This window comes from Salmo salar, chromosome ssa24 (genome assembly GCF_905237065.1).
Source record: "Salmo salar chromosome ssa24, Ssal_v3.1, whole genome shotgun sequence".
Lineage (NCBI taxonomy): Eukaryota > Metazoa > Chordata > Actinopteri > Salmoniformes > Salmonidae > Salmo > Salmo salar.
Genome location: NC_059465.1, coordinates 9797322 through 9824909, shown reverse-complemented (window position 1 = coordinate 9824909; position 27588 = coordinate 9797322). Strand labels below are relative to the sequence as shown.

The following is a 27588-nucleotide window of genomic DNA, read 5'->3' as shown; positions in this document are numbered from 1 at the left end:
GAAGAGTAGCCGCTGCCTTGGCAGAAGCTAATGGGGATCCATAATAAATACAAATACAAAATTAAATTATAATGTTGATTGACTATGGCTTTCCAAATCTCCCAACAGTGCTATTTGTAGGGTTAGTTTTAGGTCAATATTATGATTCTTCAGCTATTCTTGAACCTGTGACCAGAAACAAGCTGAATAGGGGCAATATCAGAATAAGTAATCTAATGATTCTGTCTCTTTACAGCAAAATCTGCAGAGCTGAGACGGTTGTATGACCCATATACGTAACATTTTGTTGGTGGCCAGAATTTTGTATAACAATTTAAATTGAAACGTTTTGAATCAATTATTGTTTTGTGTAGGAGTCCACAAACCTTGTACCATGGAATTGGCACACTAAAATCTTCCCAACTATTTTGCAACCTGTATGGCACCGCTGCCAACATCTTGGTCCTCAAATGAAACGTATATTTTTTCAATTTATGACTAAAAAGTTTTAGTACCAAACAAGTTTCCTACCCCTTCCACTTGCCCCTTCATTTTTGAGATAATGCTGATGTAACGGCTGTCGTAGAGAGGGGACCAAAGCGCGGTGTGTTGAGTGCTCATGATGAAATGTATTTTTAAAAAAACACTAAAGACAAAATAACAAAGAGAAAAACAAAAGCGCACAGTTCTGTCAGGTACACAGACTAAACAGAAGATATAGAAAACATAGAAAAAAACACAAAACACCCCCTGTCACGCCCTGACCTACTCTACCATAGAAAATAACATCTTACTATGGTCAGGACGTGACAGTACCCCCCACCAAAGGTGCAGACTCCGAATGCCACTAAACAAAACACAAACAAAAACAAAAGGGAGGGTCGGGTGGGTAACTCCTATCTATGGCGGCTCTAGACTCTGGGCTGCAGGCCGCCGCTGAAGACTATGGGCTGCAGGCCGTCGCTGAAGACTCTGGGCTGCAGGCCGCCGCTGAAGACTCTGGGCTGCAGGCCGTCACTGAAGATTCTGGGCTGCAGGCCATCGCTGAAGACTCTGGGCTGCAGGCCGTCCCTGAAGACTCTGGGCTGCAGGCCGTCGCTGAAAACTCTGGGCTGCAGGCCATCGCTGAAGGCTCCGGACTGGGGCGCGTCGCTGGAGGCTCCGTGCCATGGATCATCACTACAGGTTCTGCACCATGGATCATCACTGGAGGCTTTGTGCCATGGATCATCACTGGAGGCTCCGGGCCATGGATCATCACTGGAGGCTTCTTTCGTGGAGCTGAAACAGGTCTCGCCGGACTGGGGACCGGGTGCGCAGAGCTGGCACAGGGTATACTGGGCCGTGGAGGCGCACTGGAGGGAGAGTGCGAGGAGCAGGCACAGGACCTACTGGGCTGTGGAGGCGCACTCGAGGGAGAGTGCGAGAAGCAGGCACATGCTCACCACGATAAGCACGGGGAGTTGGCTCAGGTCTCACCCCTGACTCCGCCAATCTACCCGTGTGCTCCCCCCCCGCCTCTCGTGCTTCCCCGGCAGGCTTCTATATCTGTCCAATACTTGCCCCGAAGTCCAGTCTTTCCTCTCTCGCCACTCCTCCAGAGACCAGGTATCCATCTCCTCCCGGGCACGCTGCTTGATCCAGTTGTGGTGGATAGTTCTGTAACGGCTGTTGTAGAGAGGGGACCAAAGCGCAGCGTGTTGAGTGCTCATGATGAAATGTATTTTAACTCAAAAACACTAAAAACAAAATAACAAAGAGAAAAACGAAAGCGCACAGTTCTGTCAGGTACACAGACTAAACAGAAGATATAGAAAACATTGAAAAAAAACACAAAACACCCCCTGTCACGCCCTGACCTACTCTACCATAGAAAATAACATCTTACTATGGTCAGGACGTGACAGCTGAAATCAGTTGGTTGTAATTTTGGATGGCACAAACATTTCAATATATTTTTGTTTACTGTACGTGTGACATAACTCCACCATTCCTATTCATAATATCCTTAACAAATATATATATATATTTTTTTTAATTTTATATATATATTTTTTTAGCACTTACATGTACATAATTTATCAGACACTCTTACCCAGAGCTATTAGGGTAAATTGCCTTCCTCAAGAGCACATTGACAGATTTTTCACCTAGTCGGCTTGGTCTTGGCTTCAAACTAATGATCTGTTGGTTACTGTCCCAATGCTCTCCAGCCCAAATTAATGTATTTGAGTTTAACCCTCGTATTTGTTGTAATATTTGTTCTGTCTTTTCAAGGGGATGAAAGTGGAATTGCAATAAGCTTTGTATGGCTTGTTTTAGAAAGGGAGATATTTTGATTATGGTTCCATTTTCAATTAAGCGAAAGTGAACAGGGAAAAATAACAATTTTTAAGCAAGGGGTGATCCATTCTTACTAATCTACTGGAGAACCAGTTTGGATTTAAGTATAACATTTGCATGACTGAAGCTTTAATATTAAATAATTTTAGCTCTCCAAACTCATATTCATTATATAAATAAGCAAGTTTAATTTTGTCTGGCTTGCAATACCAAATAAAGTGAAAGGGCCATAAATTAACAGGTTTTTACCTCTCCATGGTTGCAAGATCTTGTCTATTTTTGCTAACTTTCTATTGAAATTTGTTGTGGTGAGTTCATTTCTTTCTTTAGGTATATGAATATCAAGTATGTCCACTTCACCATCAGACCATTTCATTTGTAAACTACAGGGTAATGTAAAAGGGGTGGGGGGGTGGGGGGTGGGGGGGTGGGGAGGGAGGGGGTGTTGGCGAGACACAATGCATAGTCCGGGTAGCTGTTTGATTAGCTGTTCAGGAGTCTTATGGCTTGGGTGTAAAAGCTGTTGAGAAGCATTTTGGTCCTAGACTTGGCGCTTCGGTACCGCGGTAGCAGAGAGAACAGTCTATGACTGGGGTGGCTGGAGTCTTAGAGGCAGCTTAGCCCCAGTGATGTACTGGGCTGTATACACTACCCTCTGTAGTGCCTTGCGGTCGGAGGCTGAGCAGCTGCCGTACCAGGCAGTGATGCAACATGTCAGGATGATCTCGATGTTGCAGCTGTAGAACCTTTTAAGGATCTGAGGACCCATGCCAAATCTTTTTAGTTTCCTGAGAGGGAACAGGTTTTGTCGTGCCCTCTTCACGACTGTCTTGGTGTGTTTGGACCATTCTAGTTTGTTGGTGATGTGGACACCAAGGAACTTGAAGCGCTCAACCTGCTCCACTACAGACCCGCGATGAGAATGGGGGCGTGCCCAGTCCTCCTTTTCCTGTAGTCCACAGTAATCTCCTTTGTCTTGATTACGTTGAGGGATAAGTTGTTATTCTGGCCCCACCTGGCCAGGTCTCTGACCTCCTCCCTATAGGCTGTCTCGTCATTGTCAGTGATCAGGCCTACCACTGTGTTGTCTGCAAAGTTAATGATGGTGTTGGAGTTGTGCCTGGCCATGCAGTCGTGAGTGAACAGGGAGTACAGGAGGGGACTGAGCACTCACCCCTGAGGGGCCCCAGTGTTGAGGATCAGCGTGGCAGATGTGTTATTACCTACCCTTTCCACCTAGGGGCAGTCCAGGATCCAGTTGCAGAGGGAGGTGTTTAGTCCCAGGATCCTTAGCTTAGTGATTAGCTTTGAGGGCACTATGGTTTTGAACGCTGAGATATAGTCAATGAATAGCATTCTCACATAGGTGTTCCTTTTGTCCAGGTGAGAAAGGGCATTGTGGAATGCAATAGAGATTGCATCAATGTATCATCCATGTAAAAAAAACTGTTTGATCAGGATGAATAATATCTGACAACACCTTTTTAATTCTATGCGCCATGTATTTTGCCAGAATTTTTGCACCACAACATTGAAGTGTAAGGAGTCTCCAATTGTTTTAATGGACTGGATCTTTATACTCACCACCTGGGTCCTATTTCAGTAATAGTGAAATCAGACCTTCTTGATGAGTATTTGATTATTTGCCATTTTCATAGGAGTAGTTTAAACATGCTGGAGGTGGAATTAGGTTTTTAGACATTTTTACAAATTCATACAAATGAAAAGCTGAAATGTCTTAAGTCAATAAGTATTCAACCCCTTTGTTATGGCAAGCCTAAATAAGTGCAGGAGTAAAAATTTGCTTAACAAGTAACATAATACATTATATGAACTCACTCTGTGTGCAATAATAGTGTTTAACATGATTTGACTACCTCATCTCTATACCCTACACATACAATTACTGTATCTGTAAGGTCCCTCAGTTGAATTTCAAACACAAATTCAACCACAAAGAAGGGCACCTATTGGTACATGGTTAAAAAAAAGCTGACATTGAATATCCCTTTGAGCATGGTGAAGTTATCCATTACACTTTGGATGGTGTATAAATACACCCAGTCACTACAAAGATAGAGAAGTCCTTCCTAACTCAGTTGCCAGAGAAGAAGGAAACCGCTCAGGGATTTCACCATGAGGCCAATGGTGACTTTATTAAAACAGTTACAGAATTGTTTTGTCTGTGAAAGGAGAAAACTGAGGATGGATCAACTACATTGTAGTTACTCCAGAATACTAACCTAAATGACAGAGTGAAAAGAAGGAAGCCTGTACTGAATAAAAATATACAAAAACATGCATCCTGTTTGCAACAAGGCACTAAAGTAATATTGCAAAAAATGTGGCAAAGCAATTCACTTTTTTCCCTGAATACAAATTGTTATGTTTGGGGCAAATCCAATGCAACACATTACTGAGTACCACTCTACATATTTTCAAGCATAGTGGTGGGTGCATCATGTTGCGTATGCTTGTAATCAGGTTTAAAAATGAAACGGAATGGAGCTAAGCACAGCCAAAATCCTAGAGAAAACCTGTTTCAGTCTGCTTTCCACCAGACAATGGGAGATGAATTCACTTTTCAGCAGGACAAAAAAACTAAAACACAAGGCCAAATCTACACTGGAGTTGCTTACCAAGAAAACAGTGAATGTTCCTGAAGGGCCGAATTACAGTTTTGACTTAAATCTCCAGTACATGAACATCTATGGCAAGACCTGAAAATGGTTGTCTAGCAATGATCAACAACCAATTTGACAGAGCTTGAAGGAATTTGAAAAGAATAATGGGCAAAGGTTGCACAATCCAGGTGTGGAAAGTTCTTAGAGATTTACCCACGAAGACTCACAGCTGTAATCGCTGCCAAAGGCTCTTCTACAAAGTATTGACTAAGGGGTGTGAATACTTGTGTAAATTCAATATCTCTGTATTTCATTTTTAATACATTAACAAACATTTCTAAAAACATGTTTTCCCTTTGTCATTATGGGGTACTGTGTGTAGATGGGTGAGAAAAAAAATATATTTCATCAATTTTGTGGTATAAGTCAAGGTGTATGAATACTTTCTGAAGGCACTGTAGTGCAGTGTTTCCCGACCCTGGTCCTCGAGGACCACCAACAGTACACATTTTTATTGTAGCCCCAGACAAGCACACCTGAGTTGAATGAGGTGTGTTTGTCCAGGGCTACAACGACAATGTGTACTGTTGGGGGTACATGAGGACCAGGGTCGGGAAAACACTGCTGTAGCTGATTGACTTCAATCAAGGGGAACGGCAGATAGAGAAATGGTTTATCTGAACTGCTCACTCAGTCAGACATACAGAAGTCTCTGCTCAGCTCTAGATGGTAACATTTGGCAAAATGGTTGTGATACAAAGTTTTTTTTACACAACCATTGTGGAGACGTTGCACAATGGTTGTGTAAAGGTTTCTATGCAGACCATACAGTAGATAGATATATCTGTGGTATTACAAATATAATGTCAGATGTACAACCTGAGAGTTTACACAGCCAGGTTGCTTGGCATCTGATATTTCACCAGAGGCAATTGAGATTCTAGAGATTCTACAGGTGATGGGAAACAAGTGTTACTCATGTCATTGTAGAGATAATGTTATATTTTTGGTTACTTGGCCAAAATATAACAGTTCCCCTGTAGAATGCAACCACCTCCATACAGAAGTATCTTACTCTGTGAAAAACGTGATCGGTAGAAATTCTTATTGCCCACTGTTAATTCTCTCAATACATACAGTACCAGTCAAAGTTTGGACACACCTACTCATTCAAGGGTTGTTCTTTATTTTTACTATTTTTTACATTGTAGAATAATAGGGAAGACATCAAAACTATGAAATAACACATGTGGAATCATCTGGAATGTGTGGAACTAAAAAAGTGTTAAACAATCCAAATATATGTTATATTTGAGATTCTTCAAAGTAGCCACCCTTTGCCTTGATGACAGCTTTGCACACTCTGGTTAGCTTCAAGAGGTAGTCACCTAGAATGCATTTCAATTAATAGGTGTGCCTTGTTAAAAGTTAATTTGTGGAATTTCTTTCCTTCTTAATGAGTTTGAGCCAATCAGTCGTGTTGTGACACGGTAGGGGTGGTAAGTCCATATTATGGCAAGAACAACTCAAATAAGCAAAGAGAAATGACAGTACATCATTTCTTTAAGACATGGAGGTCAGTCAATTCGGTCAAAAACCATCAAGCACTATGATGAAACTGGCTCTCATGAGGACTGCCACAGGAAAGGAAGACCCAGAGTTACCTCTGCTGCAGAGGATACGTTCATTAGAGTTACCAGCCTCAGAAATTGCAGCCCAAATAAATGCTTCACAGAGTTCAAATAACAGACACATCTCAACATCAACTGTTCAGAGGAGACTGTATGAATCAGGCCTTCATTGTTGGATTGCTGCAAAGAAACCACTACTAAAGGACACCAATAAGAAGAGACTTGCTAGGGCCAAGAAACACGAGCAATGGAAATTAGACCGGTGGAAATTCGTCCTTTGAGTCCAAATTTGCAATTTTTGGTTCCAACCTCCTTGTCTTTGTGAGACATAGAGTAGGTTAACGGATGATCTCTGCATGTGTAGTTCCCATCGTGAAGCATGGAGGAGGAGGTGTGATGGTGTGGGGCTGCTTTGCTGGTGACTCTGTCCGTGATTTATTTAGAGTTCTAGGCACACTTAACCAGCATGGCTATCACAGCATTCTGCAGCGATACGCCATCCCATCTGGTTTGCGCTTAGTGGGAATATCATTTATTTTCAACAGGACAATGACCCAACACACCTCCAGGTTGTATAAGGGCTATTTGACCAAGAAGGAGAGTGATGGAGTGCTTTATCAGATGACCTGGCCTCCACAATCACCTGACCTCAACCCAATTGAGATGGTTTGAGATGAGTTGGACTGCAAAGTGAAGGAAAAGCAGTCAACAAGTGCTCAGCATATGTGGGAACTCCTTCAAGACTGTTGGAAATGCATTCCAGGTAAAGCTGGTTGAGAGAATGCCAGGAGTTTGCAAAGCTGTCATCAAGGCCAAGGATGGCTACTTTGAAGAATCTAAAATCTAAAATATATTTTGATTTGTTTAACCCATTTTTGGTTACTACTTGATTCCATTTGTGTTATTTCAAAGTTTTGATGTCTTCACTATTATTCTACAATGTAGAAAATAGTAAAATAAAGAAAAACCCTGGAATGATTATTAGGTGTGTCCAAACTTTTGACTGGTACTGTATACGGAAAGATACAGCAGGGGATGACTTGGAGAACAGAAATAGTCTGGAAATCTTTGTATCTTGACCAGGACTCAAAGGAACAATTGACTTTCCATTGAGAAATTGGGCATGTTGACTTTGGGGATGAGAATGCCAGCTCGGAGGAAAACATAGACAGAACAAAGCAACACGACTGGACAGGTGGTATAGTATAGTTGCAAGTGTCTTTTATTGTTTTTCAGACACTGTAGAGTACATTACCTTGAGAGAGCACAAAGGGAGTAGGAGTGTATGAGACGTGGAGTTCCTCTGGAGATCGAGGGAGAGACACCAGATCCAATGCAAAGTTGGGCAGAATGTAACGTTATGACTTAGTCTGAGCAAAGAAATTCAGTGGATCTGAGACGGATAGTTTCATTAATTAGTAAATCATACATGCACGTCTTAAGTTGTTTGTAATATTAAAAACACTTTATACATTATTGTATTTTTTTGGCCTGTGGCATCTCACAAGGCGGATGGCTCTGAGTTGAGCCAGCTTCAGTTGGTGTTCAGTTCAGGAAGATTTGTCGTATGTTTTAGAATTTCTCACTCCATCTCTCTAAGATGCATGAAAATGCTTAGGTGTGTTTTTTTTTATGTGTAAGCAGTAAATCCAAAATGGCTGAAGTCTTCTAAAACAAATTAAAAAGGGAGGAGAAGGGTTGGTTTCAATTGGTTTAACAATTCCAGGCATTGCTCATTTCAAAACAAACAGATCAGTTATTTATAAATTAGCACACAAAAATACCTTTTAACACATTTATCAAGGCTATTGATCAAACACGTTTTTTTTGCTGTCGACAGACACTGACTGCACTGTACTGACAGGATAATAAATAACTCGTATGTCTGTATACAGATACATCTGCTTTCCCAATTACAAATAAACTGCTTCATCTACAACAGTAAGAACAAATAGAAATTCAAACTAGAACACCTGCTTAGTTCTTTTTTACCACCAAACTCTGGTTAAGTAAAATGTATGGCAACACCAACCACTGTCATAACATAGCAATAATGTTCTTATAACTATTAGAATGAAGGAGTTGCTACAGAAGGTTGAGATAAGGTTGTATATTAAAGTTGGATTGCTTTTTAAACACTCTCAATTTCTGAATAAGACATCATTATCATCATCATAACAGCAATGTTTTACACCGTTACAGAATAACATGGTTTGATTCAAATCGACTGTAATTGGCTGTAATACTAACACATTCTAAAAGGCTCTATTGGAATGAATTCAGTGAACACATTTTTTGAACAGTTTTGTTGAATCATGAATCTGAATCATAAATCTGGACAATAGTAATCAATGGGACCTCCCTGAGACGAAGACCACATTTGAACCTCAAACCACATGGAGGAACAGAGAACACATGTTTATACCTGGAACACTGACAACATACAGGTAACTGCCAAAATAAAGGAAACACCAACATAGTGTTTTAATAGGGTGTTGGGCCACCACGAGCTGCCAGAACAGCTTTAATGTGCCTTGGCATAGATTCTACAAGTGTCTAGAACTCCATGAGAAATTCCATCATCTCCCTTACGTGTTCAATTGGGTTGAGATCTGGTGACTGACACACGCACACACACACACCTTTAAACCCCCTATGCTCCTTTGAGACCCCTCTTTCAAAGTCACTGTGGTTCCTGGGTTAATTAGCCAAAAAGAATGGGCAACTAGGCATTTTATACATGACCCTAAGCATGATGGGATTTTAATTGCTTAATTAACCAAGGAACCACACCTGTTTGGAAGCACCTGCTTTCAAATCACCTGCTTTCAATATACCTTATTGTGTTTCCTTTATTTTGGCAGTTACCTGTAGATGCCCTATTTAGGGTCTCCTTCCAGGACTACTAGAGCTGCAGATAAATCAGTTCAGATTCAAATTGTAAACATTATGAAAACTTTTTACTGTATTATATATAAAGCAACTTGTTGCACCATGCCATTATGTTCAATGACATTGTACAAACTGTCATTATTATTGCCAACTTGTCCACCAGGGATATTATGTTACTGTGAGATTAGATGGGAATATATAGCATAGACCCAAACATTATTATATTATTATACATTATTCTAAAGGAGAAAAAAAAGTCTGAGGGCAAAATACATTTGAAAAATAAAATAAATTACTCATAAATAAGATTCAAAAAACAATACATTACTTATATATCAGTTCTCTTGTACATATTCTATTTCAGGTAAATAAATTACAAAAAACACTTTATTACTCAAGCCAAAATGCCAATGAGAGTCTTCCTCTCTCTAACCACTTACAACTAAAGCAAAAGCATAGTTAGCGTGAAGTTGCAGGTCGTTCATTTCATCATGCATTGAGGGGACTGTCCCTCCGCTGGATCCACTTTTATTCTCGTCGACCATTGTCTTTAAAAGTACTGAGAATCTGTTGGTGTGAAATGCAGAATCTGTGGAATGTTGATTATCACATGGCCAAAATGACAAGAGTTCTGCAGAAGCCTTAAGTTGACAGGTGAGACAGATGCTGTGGAGCTGAAGCATTTAAAAAAAAATGTGTTCTCCTATTGTATGCTAGCAGGGCAATGGAGAGAGACAGAGACAGAGATAGAGTGTGTGTGTGTGTGTGTGTGTGTGTGTGTGTGTGTGTGTGTGTGTGTGTGTGTGTGTGTGTGTGTGTGTGTGTGTGTGTGTGTGTGTGTGTGTGTGTGTGTGTGTGTGTGTGTGTGTGTGTGTGTGTGTTTGTGTGGTAGAGAGAGAAAGCAGGGCAGAGGCTGAAAAATTGGGGCAAGCTGAACACAGCTTGTCTGACATCAATCAAATGGTTTGTTTTGTTCTTCAAGATTCACTGGACACATATCTGATTCTTCAGGCTGCAAGAGAAAGAACGAGAGAGAGAGAGAGAGAGAGAGAGAGAGAGAGAGAGAGAGAGAGAGGGGGAAAGAAAGAGTGGGGATAGAGAGAGGGGGAAAGGAAGAGAGCGGGTGGGAGACAGAGAGGGAGTGAGAGAGAGGAGGGAGAGAGATGTTATTGTTAAAAGGTAAAAAGTCAAATATATCTCAACCAATAAAATAAACCAGCGGTGAAGATGAAATGATCCTGATAAGATCAATAATAAAATATCAACGATAAGGAGACCGACTACAGTACAACAAGGAGAAGAGGGCAGTTAAAGTATAAGGAGGTCTAAACAGCCTTGGCTTCTCTGGACTGAATATAAAACCTTCCTCGCTACGCTTTCTCATTTCTGTCTCCTATACTTCACGTACCGCATGACTTTATGCTCTCGTTTGTCATGTGCTCAACAAAGCACCCGGAGCTTGATTATGACACTTACAGTGGCCAACATCTAATCCCCTTTCTGTTGTGATTGAAGAGGTGTGGAAAGCCAGGTTTCATAGCATGTCCAGGACATCGCCACATCGACTGAAGGTCTTATCTAATGGTTTATCATCACACAATCACCGTCGGAGACGCCTCTCCCGGTTCTCTCCTGGTCTTGGTTGAATTATACTGACGGTCCCCTCACTTAATACTGGGATGACTGTTCTCAAAACAAGACAACCAATTCACATCTAATAGTCAGACGTGCTATAAATAGACTTACAGCAGAAAAAAGGAGGATTGTGTGTGTTGCAGCATGGCTGCGAGAGTGCCAAAACATGGCTATTTACTAACATAATGTAAGCACATCCGTTGTAACTGTCGTCGTTAATGCAGTAAAGGTCTGATGATGTTTTGGACACTTTTGGTGTGTGTGTGTAGATGTAGGTTAGATTCCACCAAGGTAATATACAGAGGACGATACACAGTTAGGTGTGTCATTTATGGGAACATACAGTAGTTAATGTGCAGGTGTAACCTATTGCTTATTTTGAGCCAAGAGATTACTAAAACAGTTTTCTTAACCCTCATTGGCTCTTGCACTGTAGGTTAGACAGTAAGCATTATTGTGCAAGCATTATTTGTTCAATGAATCGATTCCCTGACTTGCATTTAGGGGTTTCTATGTTGACTCCAGGTAAACCTAGCAGAGGGAGTAAACAGTGTGCAGTGTAAAATGAACATCCTGCTGAATGATTCTCTAGAGGACTAGAGCAGCAGCAGTAGAGCAGGCCCCATCCAGTCACATTAGTTCTGAATAATTCCCCCATAAAAGGCTAATGTATCAGACCTGCATAGGCCTTAGTCCACACACGCACACTGAAGCACCCACACACATCTGCACCCTCGCACACACACAAGTGCATGTACCCGAACACCGGCATGCAGAGCAGATTTTGACACAGGCACGTGCAGACACAGGCGCGCGCACGCACACACACACACACACACACACACACACACACACACACACACACACACACACACACACACACACACACACACACACACACACACACAATAATACAAGCAGAGGGGAGGCGGGGGATTGAAACGGATGAGTAAGATTAATGCAACATTCACTGTGCTAAGGTGAGAAATAAAGCAACATTGAAAGGTCTCTCTTTGGAGACAGAAAACAGTTCCATCAAACAGAGGAAAATGAACATATTCTCAGCACGCCGGCAGATCTGAATTTATTCCACTCAAAAGGCCAGGCGTATTTAGCATTTTGTTTTCATTAGAGGGGTCCTCTTGATCGACGGAGCCTTTCACTCGTATGAATGCGGCTCATCCACCTATTTTACATCGCTTTAAAACCTGACTAACTACAACATATTCCGGATCAGTTTTTCATAATTCCATAAGTGAAAACATGCAGCCGTGACTTTGTAGGCTAAATGATGTCACATGAGGAATTTGAATTTGCTTTTCAGTTCAAACACAGTGTACACACATCCAGAGAGTTAAATGTGTTTGTTTTTGGTATAAAACCCAACGTTGAACTCAATAAACAATGTGTGCATCAAACACCGTGCAGGTCCGTATTTATTTTTCAACCAATGTTCAGACATTGTAGTTTCCCCTTGCTTTGGACTCAGTACTATTGGAGCATAGTTCAATTGGTCTAATTAACTACATAATTACAGAGTACAATAACGCGACAACTGATAGTGTACTGATAGCCTAAATTTAAAGCAGATGGGTCTCAGAGATAGAAGTAAACAGTAACCAGCTGAGTAAATCAAGAGAACGCAATCCAACCAAGTCTCAATGTAAAACGATATAGTCCCCACAGGAGAAACCCTTATCCAAGAACCATTCTGACATTTTAGATGAAAACATATTTCAGCTGATTTGATCATTTTCTCTCGAGCCCAACAGTTCTGTAAGTCGTCGACAGAAGCCCGGCCAAGAAAGGCCACTCTGTGATGAGTCTGAAAAGGGTCCGGTGTTGTTAGTGGCAACACCTACTATAGAGTCACCTGCCCCCCTCAAAAAAAAAAACATAGTGTGTCTGAGCCTCCTGCTGATGGAACTGCAGCTGACTGCTGTCCTCTCCATCAAAATGACAGCTTTTTTAAAGATGCATCCTCCCAAAACTGACAGCACGAAAAGCTTTTAGGACCGCAGTGAGACTATCTGCACAGCTTCCAGCCCTCCATTCGATCTTAACCCCCTCTCCACTACCACATCCTTCAAGTCAGTCAGAGACAGGAAAATTACATTTTCCAGGAGCAATATCAAGCCTCCCCTATTTTCCCTCTCAAGACAAACTGCCTCATAATGAATTCACCGTGACGCGAGTGCAAGTTACATAGTTCCGCTTGGTGCAATGGCAAACAGAAACCACACCATCTGAGTGCAGTGACCTTAACCGCGTGGTGGCGAACACACAACTTATGTATTCATATAGTGTGTGACAAATTCTGTCAGCACATTACTCTGGCGGAGGCATTAACCATGCATTATTTATCTTCATGCCTATATTTCACATGGACATTCTCAGTCCCTTTGAAGTTAATTCACCCGTGATAAAATGCCTCCCTTCTTCTTACTATGTTGCAGCTTATGATACTCCTGGTTTTGTTGCTATAGAAGAACAAGTTGCCCGTCCAAGACAATTTCAGTCTACAAAACTGCATCAGTCCTCCAAATTTGTACAGTACTCCGGCAAGTTACATCATACAAAATGCTGTAAAATAAATATTCCATATCCTCCCTTTTAGATGGTAGACCCATAAGATGTCTGCATTGGACATCACACACAAGTTCTTAATGTGTTTCCCCTCTGGTCTTTTTATGGTAAAGCGTGGAGAGAAAGAATGTCAGCTTGGATTAGCAGGTGAGCTGGTACAGACCCATCTCATTTGAGATAGACCATGTGTCTATTCTGCAGCAAATACTGGGCCCCTAGCTATCTCCTTCTCAGTGTGCATTGGGAATTAATTAGGAAGTCAATGAGGAAATGAGGCTGAATCATAAGAGTCGAGTGGCCGCCGTTTGGACTGTTGAATGTCTCTGTGGCTTTGCCTCTTTCATGCTTTGTACTTCAATCTCTCCTGTTTGATGGTATGCCCTCAAGCTGCCCCCGCCTGCTCGTTGATATCTAACTTTTACAGAGCTGTAAAGAGGTTTCTAAACCTCCCTCCACTAAGCTTCTAATCGGTGCATCTCACCAACACCGGGCGGTGCCAAGCGAGAGGGCCTCAGCGGAGCCCCCACTGAGCATGATTATAAATCATGAAGCCATCACACAGGGGATGATCACTGGAGAAAGATGGGTTCGGAAATAACCCTCCCCTCCTCCTCCTCTTCCCGCTGGCGCTCAAGCTGTTTTCTGCTCCGGCACACAATGCATTGTAGTTGGTCAATATTTTAGCATTCCAACACCTTCATAAAAAACAAACCCAAAGTCACTACTCTACTTCCCAGTGCTGGAAGCAGTCAGCAGCCTCATCCTCAGACGGCCATCAATTGCCTCTGCCACCCCTCCAGGCATTTCTGCAGCTGCTAAGCAGCAGCTCGATACGGTTGCCAGATTTATGTTGGTAAAGTGTTCTCTCCAGGACTGTCCATATGGTCGTTTATGCTGCCATTGAGACAGGGTCTGTTGTCTGCCCCGGTCCAAACAAATAGCCTACTGCTCACATTTTTTCCCACCCTATTTTATCAGTTCTGCAAATACTCTGCAGTTGCACTGTCAGTCTCAAAATATTGCTGCAATGATGTCTGATGCCTGCAACCAGCAGATTCACATTCCTAGCCTATAAACCTTTGAACAGACTGAAATGCTGTTGCATTTTAATGAGATGGAATGTCAATCCTGATTAAGGAGAACTTCTGCTTTGAAGACACATGCAAGCTTACACAGTGCCTTCAGAAAGTATTCATACCCCTTCACTTATTCCACGTTGTTGCATTACAGCCTGAATTTAAAATGGATGAAATTGTTGTTGTTCTTTTGCCATCTACACACAATACCTTGTAACGACAAAGCGAAAACTTGTTTTTAGAAATATTAGCAAATTTATTTAAAATGAAATATAGAAATATCTCATTTAGACAAGTATTCACACGCCTTTGCTATGACACTCCAAATTGAGCTCAGGTGCATCCAATTTCCATTGATCATCCTTGAGATGTCACTACAACTTGATATGGATCCCCCTGTGGCCAATTCAATTGTTTGGACAGGATTTAGAAAGAAACACACCTGTCTATATTAGGTCCCACAGTTGTCAGTGCATGTCAGAGCAGAAGCTATACCATGAAGTCCAAGGAACTGTCCGTAGATCTCGAGATAGAATTGTGATGAACCATATATCTGGGGAAGGGTTTCCAAGAACACAGTGGTCTCCATCATTGGAAAATTGAAAAAATATGGAACTACCGAGACTCTGCCTAGAGCTGGCCGACCAAACTGAGCAACCGGTCAAGAAAGACCTTGGTCAGGGAGGTAACCAAGAACCCAATGACCACTCTGACAGAACTACAGAGTTCCTTGGCTGAGATGGAAGAACCTGACAGAAAGACAACAGTCTCTACAGCACTTCACCAATCTGGGCCTTGAGTTTTCAAAAAGGCACCCGAAAGACTCTGAGAGCATAAGGCAAAATATTCTGTGGTCTGATGAGACTAAAATTGAAACCTTTGGCCTGAATGCAAAGCACTATGTCTGGAGAGAAAAATAAGCACAGCTCATTACCCATCTAACACCATCCCTACCGTGAAGCATGGTGGTGATAGCATCATGCTATAGGGTTGCTTTTCAGCAACAAGGACTGGGAGACTGGTAAGCATACAGGGAACAATGAATGGAGCCATATACAGGCAAATCATTGATGAATAAACCTGCTTCAGAGTGCAAACGACCTTAGACTGGGGCAAATACTTACGTTCCAACAGGACAATGACCCCAAGCATACAGCCAAAGCAACTCTGGAATGGATTCAGAACAATAACGTGAAAGTCCTTGAGTGGCCCAGCCAAAGCCCAGACTTGAATCCCATTGAAAATCTGTGGAAAGACTTGAAGATTGCTGTTCACCGCCGCTCACTTAACAGAGTTTGAGAAAATCTGCAAGGAAATCCAGATGTGCAAGCTGATACAGGTATATAACCAAGACGACCCAAAAGTTTTAATCGCCGCAAAAGGTGTTTCTATAAAGTATTGACTCAGGCATGTGAATACTTATGTAAATTAGATATTTCTGTACTTCATTTTCAATAAATGTGCAAACATTTCTAAAAACTATTTGTCACTATGGGGTATTGTGTGTAGATGGGTGAGAATTTTTGTTGGAATTCAGGCTGTAACATAACAAAATGTGGAATAAGTCAAGGGGTATGAATACTTTCTGAAGTCACTGTATATATGCATGTGCTGCTGCTATAGCTCTTTTGAATGTGTGCGTGAAGGATTTGAGGAGCAGGTCTTTCAGTCTGACAATGTGACTCTAAGTGTTTGGGGATTTGTGGCACGCATCATTGTGTCTCATGGGGATGTGTTCTTCTCTGGGCAATCCTCTACTGACTGACTGTCATGCAGGAGAGAGAGGGGGAGGAGAGAGAGAGAGAGAGAGAGAGAGAGAGAGAGAGAGTGGGAGAAGGGGTTGGGGCGGCAGTAAGAGAGGGGGAGAGAGAGTGAGAGTGAGTGTAATCCTTACTGTTCATTTTTATTGTTTATTTTACTTTTGTTTATTATCTATTTCACTTGCTTTGGCAATGTAAACATATGTTTCCCATGTCTAAACAAAGCCCCTTAAATTGAATAGAGAGAGAGAGAGAGAGAGAGAGAGAGAGAGAGAGAGAGAGAGAGAGAGAGAGAGAGAGAGAGAGAGAGAGAGAGAGAGAGAGAGAGAGAGAGAAGGTTGGGGGCGGCAGTAAGAGGGAGAGAAAGCGAAAGAGAGAGGGGGGGACAGAATAAGGGTGCCTCTCAATTAATCCATCAAAGTCTATGATACTGTATTTTCATCTCGCCCCATAAATAGAAGGCTGAAATTGAAGTTTCCTAGAGAAAAAATGTGACCTTTCATGTACAAATACACACAACTGCCTTTCACACATCCTACACTTCTATATGTCTGTGTGGCATTACCTTTATATTGAGAATGATGGCCTTGACTGATGTTAATAATGCCAAGCTGAGACTATAAAGAAGACAAATATTAGTCTTTTATAACTTGGGGTTGTTCGTTCTCTGCGAAAGCAACTTTTCCCATCATGGATCGGATATAGGAAAAAAGCTAATATGCTGCCAAAAAGAATATAAGGCCTCTATTGTAAAAAAATATATAAAAAAGTCCCCCCCTCCCCTTTTCTTTTTGCACTGTTCTTGAGTGTGAATGAATCATTTTTATTTTCTAAGACAAGGGAATAAAGGTTTCCTTTGTGAACAGAGGATCAGAAATGACAAAACAGTGACAATTGTGTTTGTGTGGAAAGTGGGACATGATATTGGTGGTAAATTGGTCATCACAGTGCAAAGAAAGAGGAGGAATGGAGGAGAGGTAGAATTCAAAGAGATGTCAGACAGGGTGGTCTGTTTCCAGGGGAGTGTGGGGTGTGTGAGTACACTGAGTAGCAAGTGTGCTGGGGGGGAGGTCTGGATAAAAGCATACCTACCTACCCACCACCTCTATCTTTGTGACCGTGGGGGACAGCGAAAATGGGGAAAGAGAGAAAGAGAGAAGGCAGCAGTATCAGTATGTGTGACTAGGGAGAAGCAGGTGGGAGAGGACACCCAAACACTGCCACTCTCATACTGTTCCATTCTGTTTCATGTCCCAGGCTCAGTACAGCACAAGGCACCAGGATAAACAGAATAAATCAAGCTGCCTTTGTTTGACAGTTTTAACGGCTGGATTTGAGCTGTTGAATGCATTAGGTTTTATGGCCACGGTGCATAGCAGAGGACACACAGACTACACACAGTAAAGCCCTTTCCCCTGTCACAAAAACATACAGTCACTTCAGTGGAATACCAACCCACGCATAAAATCTACACCAAGTCAGTCTGCTATACTGTGTCAATAATCAACTCAAAGACATCTACATAGATAAGATGAAACTACGCCGCAAAAGTCTAATCTTGTCTGTTTTATACATGACATTACAAGCACAGAGGGGAAATCCCCAGTCGAAACAAAAAAAAGAGGTCAATAATATTTCAACCTCAATCTAAAAGGAGGTATATCTCATGAATTATTGAAACGTCATTATTTCCACAATCTGAATTCCCATTGTGAAAACACCATGCAGTGAGCATGGCTGCCACAGCTACAGCAGCAGGCCAACCAATTGTCTTGAATCGCAGAGATATACAGTAGAGGGCATCCTATTCCCTATATAGTGCACTACTTTTGACAAGAGACGGGCCCTGCTCAACAGTAGTGCACTGCATAAGGAGTCAGGTCCCATTTGGGAAACACCCTATACAGTTAGATGTATGGATTATTGTTAGGCTGAATAATTGTTTTATTTCACATAATTGTCTGACTGGTGCCACATGTTGGAATGGGCGGTGTGCCAAACCTGAGAGGTGAACCATCCATCACATCATATATTAATCAGCTTTCTTTCATTCTTTCTGTGGACGGTCGGTTGAGTCCACACGGGAAAGGAGAGCAGCAATAACAAATCACTGCACCAACGTTCAAACTGCCAGACTCATCCTCCCACCCGCCGCAGACTCATTCCTGAGTACTGGGTGTGAGAGAGCGCAGCGTCTAAAGTCTTTCTGCATGCCATTAGCACGTGAGTGTGGGGGAGGTGGGGGGAGGGTAGGGGAGAGACGAGGGAGGGTGGAGAGAACAGGGAAGAGTGCAAGCGAGCAGCAGGGAATGGGGATGGTTGGGCGTTGACGGTTGGGCGTTGATAGATGACGTGCCAAGGGATCGGTGATGGCATGGTAACAAGGCCGTCTGCTTGACTTGACCTGTTGATAGTGGAGCAGCGAAGGAGCACAGGGCTGAGGGACGGGTCTCGCTCCCACAACATCCCCTCCCCTCCCGCCTCGTAACACTTTTACAGCCATGTTATGTTCCGGACTCGTGTTTCCCAGACTGGTCGCTCTGCGTCTCTATCTCTGGCGGGGGAGGATAACATTACATAGCAAAGACCATTTCAGGCTCTGTTAACGCACAACTACAGGCTCTGACTGTGGCCCTAAGCAACAGCTACACAGCCCCCACAATCACAGGCGGCCGGTGGCACCTTAATTGGGAAGGATGGGCTCATAGTAATGGTTAGAACAGAATCAATGGAATGGTATCAAACACATCAGACACATGGTTTCCATGGGTTTGATACCATTCCACTCACTCCATTCCAGCCTTTATTATGAGCCGTCCTCCCCTCAGCAGCCTCCTGTGCCCACAATCTATCATGACATTCATATGTTGATAATGCTGTGAAGGTGAACACATCAACACATAAAAGCCTGTTTACAGCTTGTCTGCACATGATCTAGGTTGGAACAATGTCAGTGGTGGGTCACCGCCAAAGAGGCTTGTATCTTACTTAGCAGGAAATGTTACAATAAGTAATGTGTAAGTATGAGAGTGGTTACTGTACTGTCCCATAGAACGTGGGCTCCAGTGACAGAAAAGAGAAAGAGAAAGTGCCTCCTCCTCCTCTTCTCCTGTCCTGAACTAGAGGTCCAATTGGTTCTGACCAGACTGACCACACTGACCAGCCAGCCAACAGCCACATGTCCAGGATCCCCTCCCTGTGCACTTCGTCAGTCTACTGTAGTCAGCATAATCCCCTGGCTGGTCAGCCAGACCCTGGCTGGTCTGGGGAGGAGAGGGGACCTCAGTCAGCTCACACAACCAGGCTGTCAGCAGGTTATTTCTGTCTCAGCAGACAGGACCAGACTAAAAGCCTATTTCTTATGCCATCACAAGGAAGGACAGATTATGTGAAGAAGCTAGTTCTTAAACACAGGATGTCTGCTTACCATATGACACCCAATTCTTTATGTAGTGCAATACTTTTGACTAGGGCCCATGGGGATCTGGTAACAAGTAGTGCACTAGGGAATAGGGTGCCATTTGGGACAACCTGGTACAGTGCTGCTGCTTGGCTCAAATGAAGCGCAGGACAACTGGGGAAATACTTGGACAGAGAAAAGAGAAACATGTCAGACAGCCAAATTGAGTTAGTGAATCAAAGGAAGACCTCAATTTGTGGCATACTTTCCGCTTTGGATGCCAGCAGGGGCTGTTGTACTGTTGTAGCAGGCTTGTTAGTCTAGTATCGATCACACATCTCATTAGTAAGCACACCGTGAATGGGTCATGGCTTCAGTCAAAATTAAATATCCTCACTGAAGTTCTTGGACTTGGTTCAAGTTAGCTACACAGAGTTCAGACATTTTTGCTTGCTGTGGGGAGGTCAATATGACCCCCTACGTAACCGAACCTTACCCAATCTGACCTGAGGCAGCCCCAATAATTTTTTCAAAGGAGGGGGGCACAAGGGCTATTTGGCGGGCGAGATTACAGCCCCAGGCCAGCTCCCCGTACCCTTGTAGGGGCAGACTGGACAGGTCCCGTGCTTTGGGGTTGGGGCTGTGGTGAGGCCTGGGATTTTCAGGCCGGTAGGCAAGGTACCAGCGCCCCGCATGTGCCAGGGCGAAGTAGGCAGGGGTGATGCCAACCCTGCGCTCAAGACCGCCAGTGCGCCCTTTCGGTCCGGTGTTTCCCGCCAGACGCACTAGCATGGAGGTGCGTGTCTCCAGGCTGGCACGTCCTATACCAGCCCCACGCATCAGGAGTCTAGTGTGTCAACCCAGCCTCGCCAGTCAACAGTCACCAGAGCTGCCCGCCAGTCAACAGTCGTCAGTGCTGCCCGCCAGTCAACAGTCGTCAGAGCTGCCCGCCAGTCAACAGTCGTCAGAGCTGCCCGCCAGTCAACAGTCGTCAGAGCTGCCCGCCAGTCAACAGTCGCCAGAGAGGTCAGACTGCCCTGAACTGCCGGAGTGGCCAGACTGCCCTGAACTGCCGGAGTGGCCAGACTGCCCTGAACTGCCGGAGTGGCCAGACTGCCCTGAACTGCCAGGGTGGCCAGACTGCCCTGAACTGCCAGGGTGGCCAGACTGCCCTGAACTGCCAGGGTGGCCAGACTGCCCTGAACTGCCAGGGTGGCCAGACTGCCCTGAACTGCCAGGGTGGCCAGACTGCCCTGAACTGCCAGGGTGGCCAGACTGCCCTGAACTGCCAGGGTGGCCAGACTGCCCTGAACTGCCAGGGTGGCCAGACTGCCCGGTTCTGCCAGAGGTGCCCGCCTGCCCTGATCTGCCAGGGTGCCCGGCCTGTCAGGATCAGCCCGAGTGGTCCTCCTGCCCTCCGGTCCAGCCCGAGTGGTCCTCCTGCCCTCCGGTCCAGCCCGAGTGGTCCTCCTGCCCTCCGGCCCAGCCCGAGTGGCCCGCATGCCTTCCGGCCCAGCCCGAGTGGCCCGCATGCCTTCCGGCCCAGCCCGAGTGGCCCGCATGCCTTCCGGCCCAGCCCGAGTGGTCCGCCTGCCCTGATCTGCCAGGGTGCCCGGCCTGTCAGAATCAACCCGAGTGGCCCTCCTGCCCTCCGGCCCAGCCCGAGGGGCCCTCCTGTCCCCCGGCCCAGCCCGAGGGGCCCTCCTGTCCCCCGGCCCAGCCCGAGGGGCCCTCCTGTCCCCCGGGCCAGCCCGAGGGGCCCTCCTGTCCCCCGGGCCAGCCCGAGGGGGCCCTCCTGTCCCCGGGCCAGCCCGAGGGGCCCTCCTGTCCTCGGCCCGGCCCGAGGGGTCCGTCTGCCTGGCGCAGCTATCGGCTCCACCGAAGTGGGCGACGCCGAGGGTGGAGCAGGGTCCACGTCCTGCACCGGAGCCACCTCCAGGATAGGTGGGTTGGGGAGGGAGGGTGTAGCACAGTGCCGTCGTTGACGGCAGCCACCCTCCCTTCCCTCCCTTATTGTTTAGGGGTATTGCTTTTGGTTTTGTTGGGGTAATGGGGATTTTTTGTGTTTTCTTTTAAGGTGCATTCCGGGGTCTGCAACTTTAGGGGGGTAATGTCACGTCCTGACCAATATTGAGGTGTTATTTTGTCCGGGCGGGGTGAAATTTGGCGGAGTCCCACTACCCGGCCGTGGGACTGACCCGACTTCATGCAATTCATTAGGAATTGCCGGGAACCTCACGATACAATATTATCACGATACATACAGTAGGTGCCAATACGATATCTATTGTGAGTCTCACGATTGTATATGTATTGCGATTCGATGTTCCAAAAGTATTGCTCACCACATGTCTGCTACAGAGGGACAAAAGAGCCATAACAAAACAAGTTTTGATCAGTCATGGAAATAAAAGTGCTGAAAACAAATTTAATAAGATGACGGAGAACAAGCCATAAAGGAAAAATCCTGGCGATTTGGTGCATGTACGGCAAACTAGCGCAAAAAGAATATTGTCAAAACAATATGATACAATATATCGTCACAAATAATATCCCGATATGTAACTGTATTGATTTTTTTCAGCCTCACTACAATTCACAGTGCATCACTTTTTCTAGTGTCAACCTAGCTAAATGGAAATGGTATTTAGATAAATGACTGAAAACCGGTTCACTGTACTCCCTTCTCTGTAAAGTCATACCATCAAAGCACAATAAAGTAACTATACCATCAAAATCATAAAATGCACCACTGCTTTCATATTAACTAGCATCTTATTTTTGGTCGAGCTCTGATGTAGGACACAAGAGACACACAACAATAACATCTCTGCCCTCTGCGCAGAGGGAGAGAGGGAGAGAGAGAGCAAGAGAATTCCTAAGGAGATATGTCTTTATTCTATCTGGATAAACTGGCATAAAGCAATGACCTAAATACACCCATCACACTGTAGGCAGTGTGAAGCCACCCGGGCTGACTGGAGGGTGTTGAGGTCTGGAGAAAGAGAGATAGAGCGAGAGAGAGAGAGAGAGGGGAAGTGAGAGAAATGGAAAGAGAGAGAAAGAGAGGAAGTGAGAAAGAGAGAGAGTGGCAGAGAGTGTGTTGAGAGAGAGAAAGAGAGGAAAGAGGTTGCTCTGGGCTGCTGGGGGTGGCTGGTTGGATCTGCCTGTGTGGAAAGCCACTAGCTCCAATGAGGCAGTGTTGTGAAGCATGACTAAAGTGCAGGGCTGTTAAACGGTATGTCACGTCTCCTGATGTCTGCATCCCTGTGGAGTGTGGACACGTGCGGGCAGAGGGGCCAACAGGGGGAATTAATTCCAGGACATGCACCACAGAAAGCTCATCAATTCACACCTACGGGCCAGGCTGCGCTGTGCTGGGCCCACAACCAGCCCATCCTCTGACCTACCTAACTACCTATCTACTACTGTTTCAGGACAAAAGCACTGGATGTTGGTTGTGTTTTAGCATGACCTGCTTGAGTTGGGGTGTTTCTCAATATGCATATTACTGTGCTCCACACTCTAAAGCTCCAAGTGCATTCTCAGAGGACGTTCTCTTGAGTATGTTCTTATGAGGACGAGAAGGTGGAGAACGCATTAAACATTACATTTGAGAAGCACTCCCACTCCCCGACTGTATTACCTCACGCAGCATCTCTCCATTCACTGAACCTTCTTCCAGCCAAGACAATGGCAACAATAGAGACAAAACAAGATATACATAAAGCAAACATTTTACTTCTAGCTATATGTGAATCGTAATAATGTAGCTAACAGGCAGAAAATGACCTAAAACCAACGTTATCCAAGGTAGATGTCAATTCTTCGTGGGTAGCTAGCTAACAATTTGTTGTGGCTATCTGGCTAGCTAACAGTAGTTCAAAAAAAATAAGAAAAGAAGGGGGATACCTAGTCAGTTGTACAACTGAATGCATCTTCAGCATTTAACCCAACCCCTCTGAATCAGAGAGGCGTGGGGGGCTGCCATAATCAACATCCACATTTCAGGCACCCAGGGAACAGATTTTTTTTTACCTTGTCAGCTCGGGAATTCGATCCAGTAACCTTTTGGTTACTGGCCCAACGCTCTAGCCACTAGGCTACCTGCTGCCCTAGCTAGCCAGTTAGCTCTATTGACTTACTATGGGCTTGCGATCTACTAACACTACAGTGGGTATTGTAGGCAGGTAACATGTCAAAATGTACAGATCAAGATAAAATATTGTAGTCTGGCAACATATGAGATGTGAATAGGCAACATTTCATTCTGAAGTCGGAGTGTATTTTCTCTCGCTTCAGCTCAAATAACGGCTGCCATTGATTTCAAGAAAATTTGCGTCATTTCTTACGTGGTTGCAATATATTTCTTTGCGTACTTTTCATAGAAGCGTGTATCGATGCATGCTTCAAAATATGTACAAACGGAGTACACATTTGAGAAGTACTCCATTTTGCATACTTTGATTTGGACAAATACTCTGACCCTCCCTTGCTCCAATTTGCGTGCTCGGAGCACGGTAGTATGCATTTTGAGAAACACCCTTGGTGTTAGTTGTGTGTGTTGGTTGTGTATAATCACCAGTTGTTTGAGTTAGATAGTTGTGTTTGTGTGTGTGTGTGTGTGTGTGTGCATTTTAGTTGTGCATTTGTTCTCTCTGATGATCACAGCCTGATTGAGCTAGCCTGGGCTCTGGGTGTTTGTTTGTGTCTACAGTACAGCAAGTGCTTGTTGAATCTGGGTGCCACTACTGCAGGCACCGCGGCATTGGCCACCAATTAGCAGCAGCAATACGAAAGAAGTGAAAAAATGGCTCAATTAGAATCGTTTTTCCTACTCAAAAACTAATTGCTTTCAATAAGTCTGAACTTAACTGGAAAAAGATCCAAAGATGCCCGAAGCCAGCAGAGGGACTCCCCCTCTATCTAATATTTTGCTTACTCAGTCTTCAAAATCTCTCACATCATCTATAGCTGCATACATTCTATCTATTCTAGCTATGGCTGATGCAGAATGTAAAAAGCCTCCTTGAAAGTGCCAATTGATTTTCAGTGGCATAGCATGTATTCCTAAACCAAACCTCCTTTACAGTACCAGTCAAAAGTTTGGACACACCTACTCATTCAAGGGTTTTTCCTTAGTTTTACTATTTTCTACATTGTAGAATAATAGTGAAGACATCAAAATGTTGAAATAACACATATGGAATCACGTAGTAACCAAAAAAGTGTTAAACAAATCAAACCACCCTTTGCCTTGATGACAGCTTTGCACACTCTTGGCATTCTCTCAACCAGCTTCACCTGGAATGCTTTTCCAACATTATTGAAGGAGTTCCCACATATGCTGAGCATTTGTTGGATGCTTTTCCTTCACTTTGTGGTCCAACTCATCCCAAACCATCTCAATTGGGTTGAGGTTGGGTGATTGTGGAGGCCAGGTCATCTGATGCAGCACTCCATCACTCTCCTTCTTGGTCAAATAGCCTTACACAGCCTGGAGGTGTGTTGGGTCATTGTCCTGTTGAAAAACAAATGATAGTCCCACTAAGTGCAAATCAGATGGGATGGCGTATCGCTGCAGAATGCTGTGGTAGCCATGCTGGTTGAGTGTGCCTTGAAATCTAAATAAATCACTGACAGTGTCACCAGCAAAGTACCCACACATCATCACACCTCCTCCTCCATGCTTCACGGTGGGAACCACACATGCGGAGATCATACATTCACCTACTCTGCATCTCACAAAGACACGGCGGTTGGAACCAAAAATCTCTAATTCGGACTCATCAGACCAAAGGAAGAATGGCTGGAAGGGAGGCTGGAAGGGATGGCTGCCGTTTTACGGGCTCCTAACCAACTGTGCTATTTTGTTAGTTTTTTTGTGATATTTATTTTGTACATGATGTTGCTGCTACCATCTCTTATGACCAGAAATAACTTCTGGACATCAGAACAGCGATTACTCACCTCGAACTGGACAAAGATTTTTTTCTGTAACGAGTCCGACGTGAAGGATATACTGCTTTCTCGGGAATGGGCCCAAATCCCTGTCATTTGCGTGTAGAAAAGACAGAGAAAAAGGGAGCGGAGGTCAGGCTGCCTTCTGAGAATTCATTGGCGAGTGAGTAAACCTCCACTACCATACGTTCCATTGGCCAACGTGCAATTATTGGAAAACAAAATGGATGACATACGATCAAGACTATCCGACCAATGGGACAATAAAAACTGAAATATCTTGTGTTTTCATCAATAAGTGCATCAATGACGACGTACGCCCACTGTGACCATACGTACATATCCCAACCAGAAGACATGGATTACAGGCAACATCAGAATCGAGCTAAAGGCTGGAGCGGCAGTTTTCAATGAGCGGGACACTAATCCGGACACTTATAAGAAATCCCGCTACACCCTCAGACGAACCATCAAACAGGCAAAGTGTTAATACAGGATTAAGATTGAATCCTACTACAACTGCTCTGACGCTCATCGGATGTGGCAGGGCTTGAAAACTATTATGGACTACAGAGGGAAACACAGCCGTGAGCTGCCCAGTGACGCGAGCCTACCAGACGAGCTAAATGCCTTTTATGCTCGCTTCAAGGCAAGCAGCACCAAAGCATGCATGAGAGCACCAGCTGTTCCGGACGACTGCATGATAATGCTCTCAGTAGCCGATGTGAGCAAGACCTTTAAACATTCACAAAGCCGTGGGGCCAGACGGATTATCAGGACGTGTCCTCAAAGCATGCGCGGACCAACTGGCAAGTGTCTTTACTGACATTTTCAACCTCTCCTTGACTGAGTCTGTAATACCTACATGTTTCAAGCAGACCACCATAGTCCATGTGCCAAATGAAGCGAAGGTAACCTGCTTAAATGATTACCGACCCGTAGCACTCACGTCGGTAGCCATGAAGTGCTTTGAAAGGCAGGTCACGGCTCACATCAACAGCATCATTCAGGATACCCTAGACCCACTCCAATTCGCATACTGCCCCAACAGATCCACAGATGACGCAATCTCAATCGCACTCCACACTGCCCTTTCCCACCTGGACAAAAGGAACACCTATGTGAGAATGCTGTTCATTGACTACTGCTCAGATTTCAACACCATAGTGCCCACAAAGCTCATCACTAAATTAAGGACCCTGGGACTAAACACCTCCCTCTGCAACTGGATCCTGGACTTCCTGACGGGCCGCCCCCAGGTGGTAAGGGAAGCCAACAACACGTCTGCCATGCTGATCCTCAACACTGGGGCCCCTCAGAGGTGCGTGCTTAGTCCCCTCCTTTACTACCTGTTCAACCAATACTGAGTGGCCAAACATGACTCCAACACCTTCATTAAATTTGCTGATCCCACAACAGTGGTAGGCCTGATCACCGACAATGATGAGACAGCCTATAGGGAGGAGGTCAGAGACCTGGCAGTGTGGTGCCAGGACAACAACCTCTCCCTCAATGTGAGCAAGACAAAGGAGCTGATTGTGGTCTTCAGGAAAAGCAGGCCGAACAGGACCCCATTCTCATCGACGGGGTTGTAGTGGAGCGGGTCGAGAGTTTCAAGTTCCTTTGTGTCCACATCACCAATGAACTATCATGGTGAAAACATACCAAGACAGTCATGAAGAGGGCACGACAACACCTTTT

General features: G+C 44.4%; 1 protein-coding gene across 1 annotated transcript in view; it reads right to left on the bottom strand.

Annotated features, from left to right (window-relative positions):
• Nucleotides 1-7781: 7781 nt before the first annotated feature.
• zmat4a (zinc finger, matrin-type 4a) overlaps nucleotides 7782-27588 on the bottom strand; it is a 159583-nt gene continuing 139776 nt past the window's right edge. Inside the window, exon 7 of the mRNA XM_014170990.2 lies at nucleotides 7782-10481. Coding sequence (XP_014026465.1) covers nucleotides 10454-10481 — 28 coding nt within the window. The 3' untranslated portion in view covers nucleotides 7782-10453. The remainder of the gene's footprint in view (nucleotides 10482-27588) is intronic.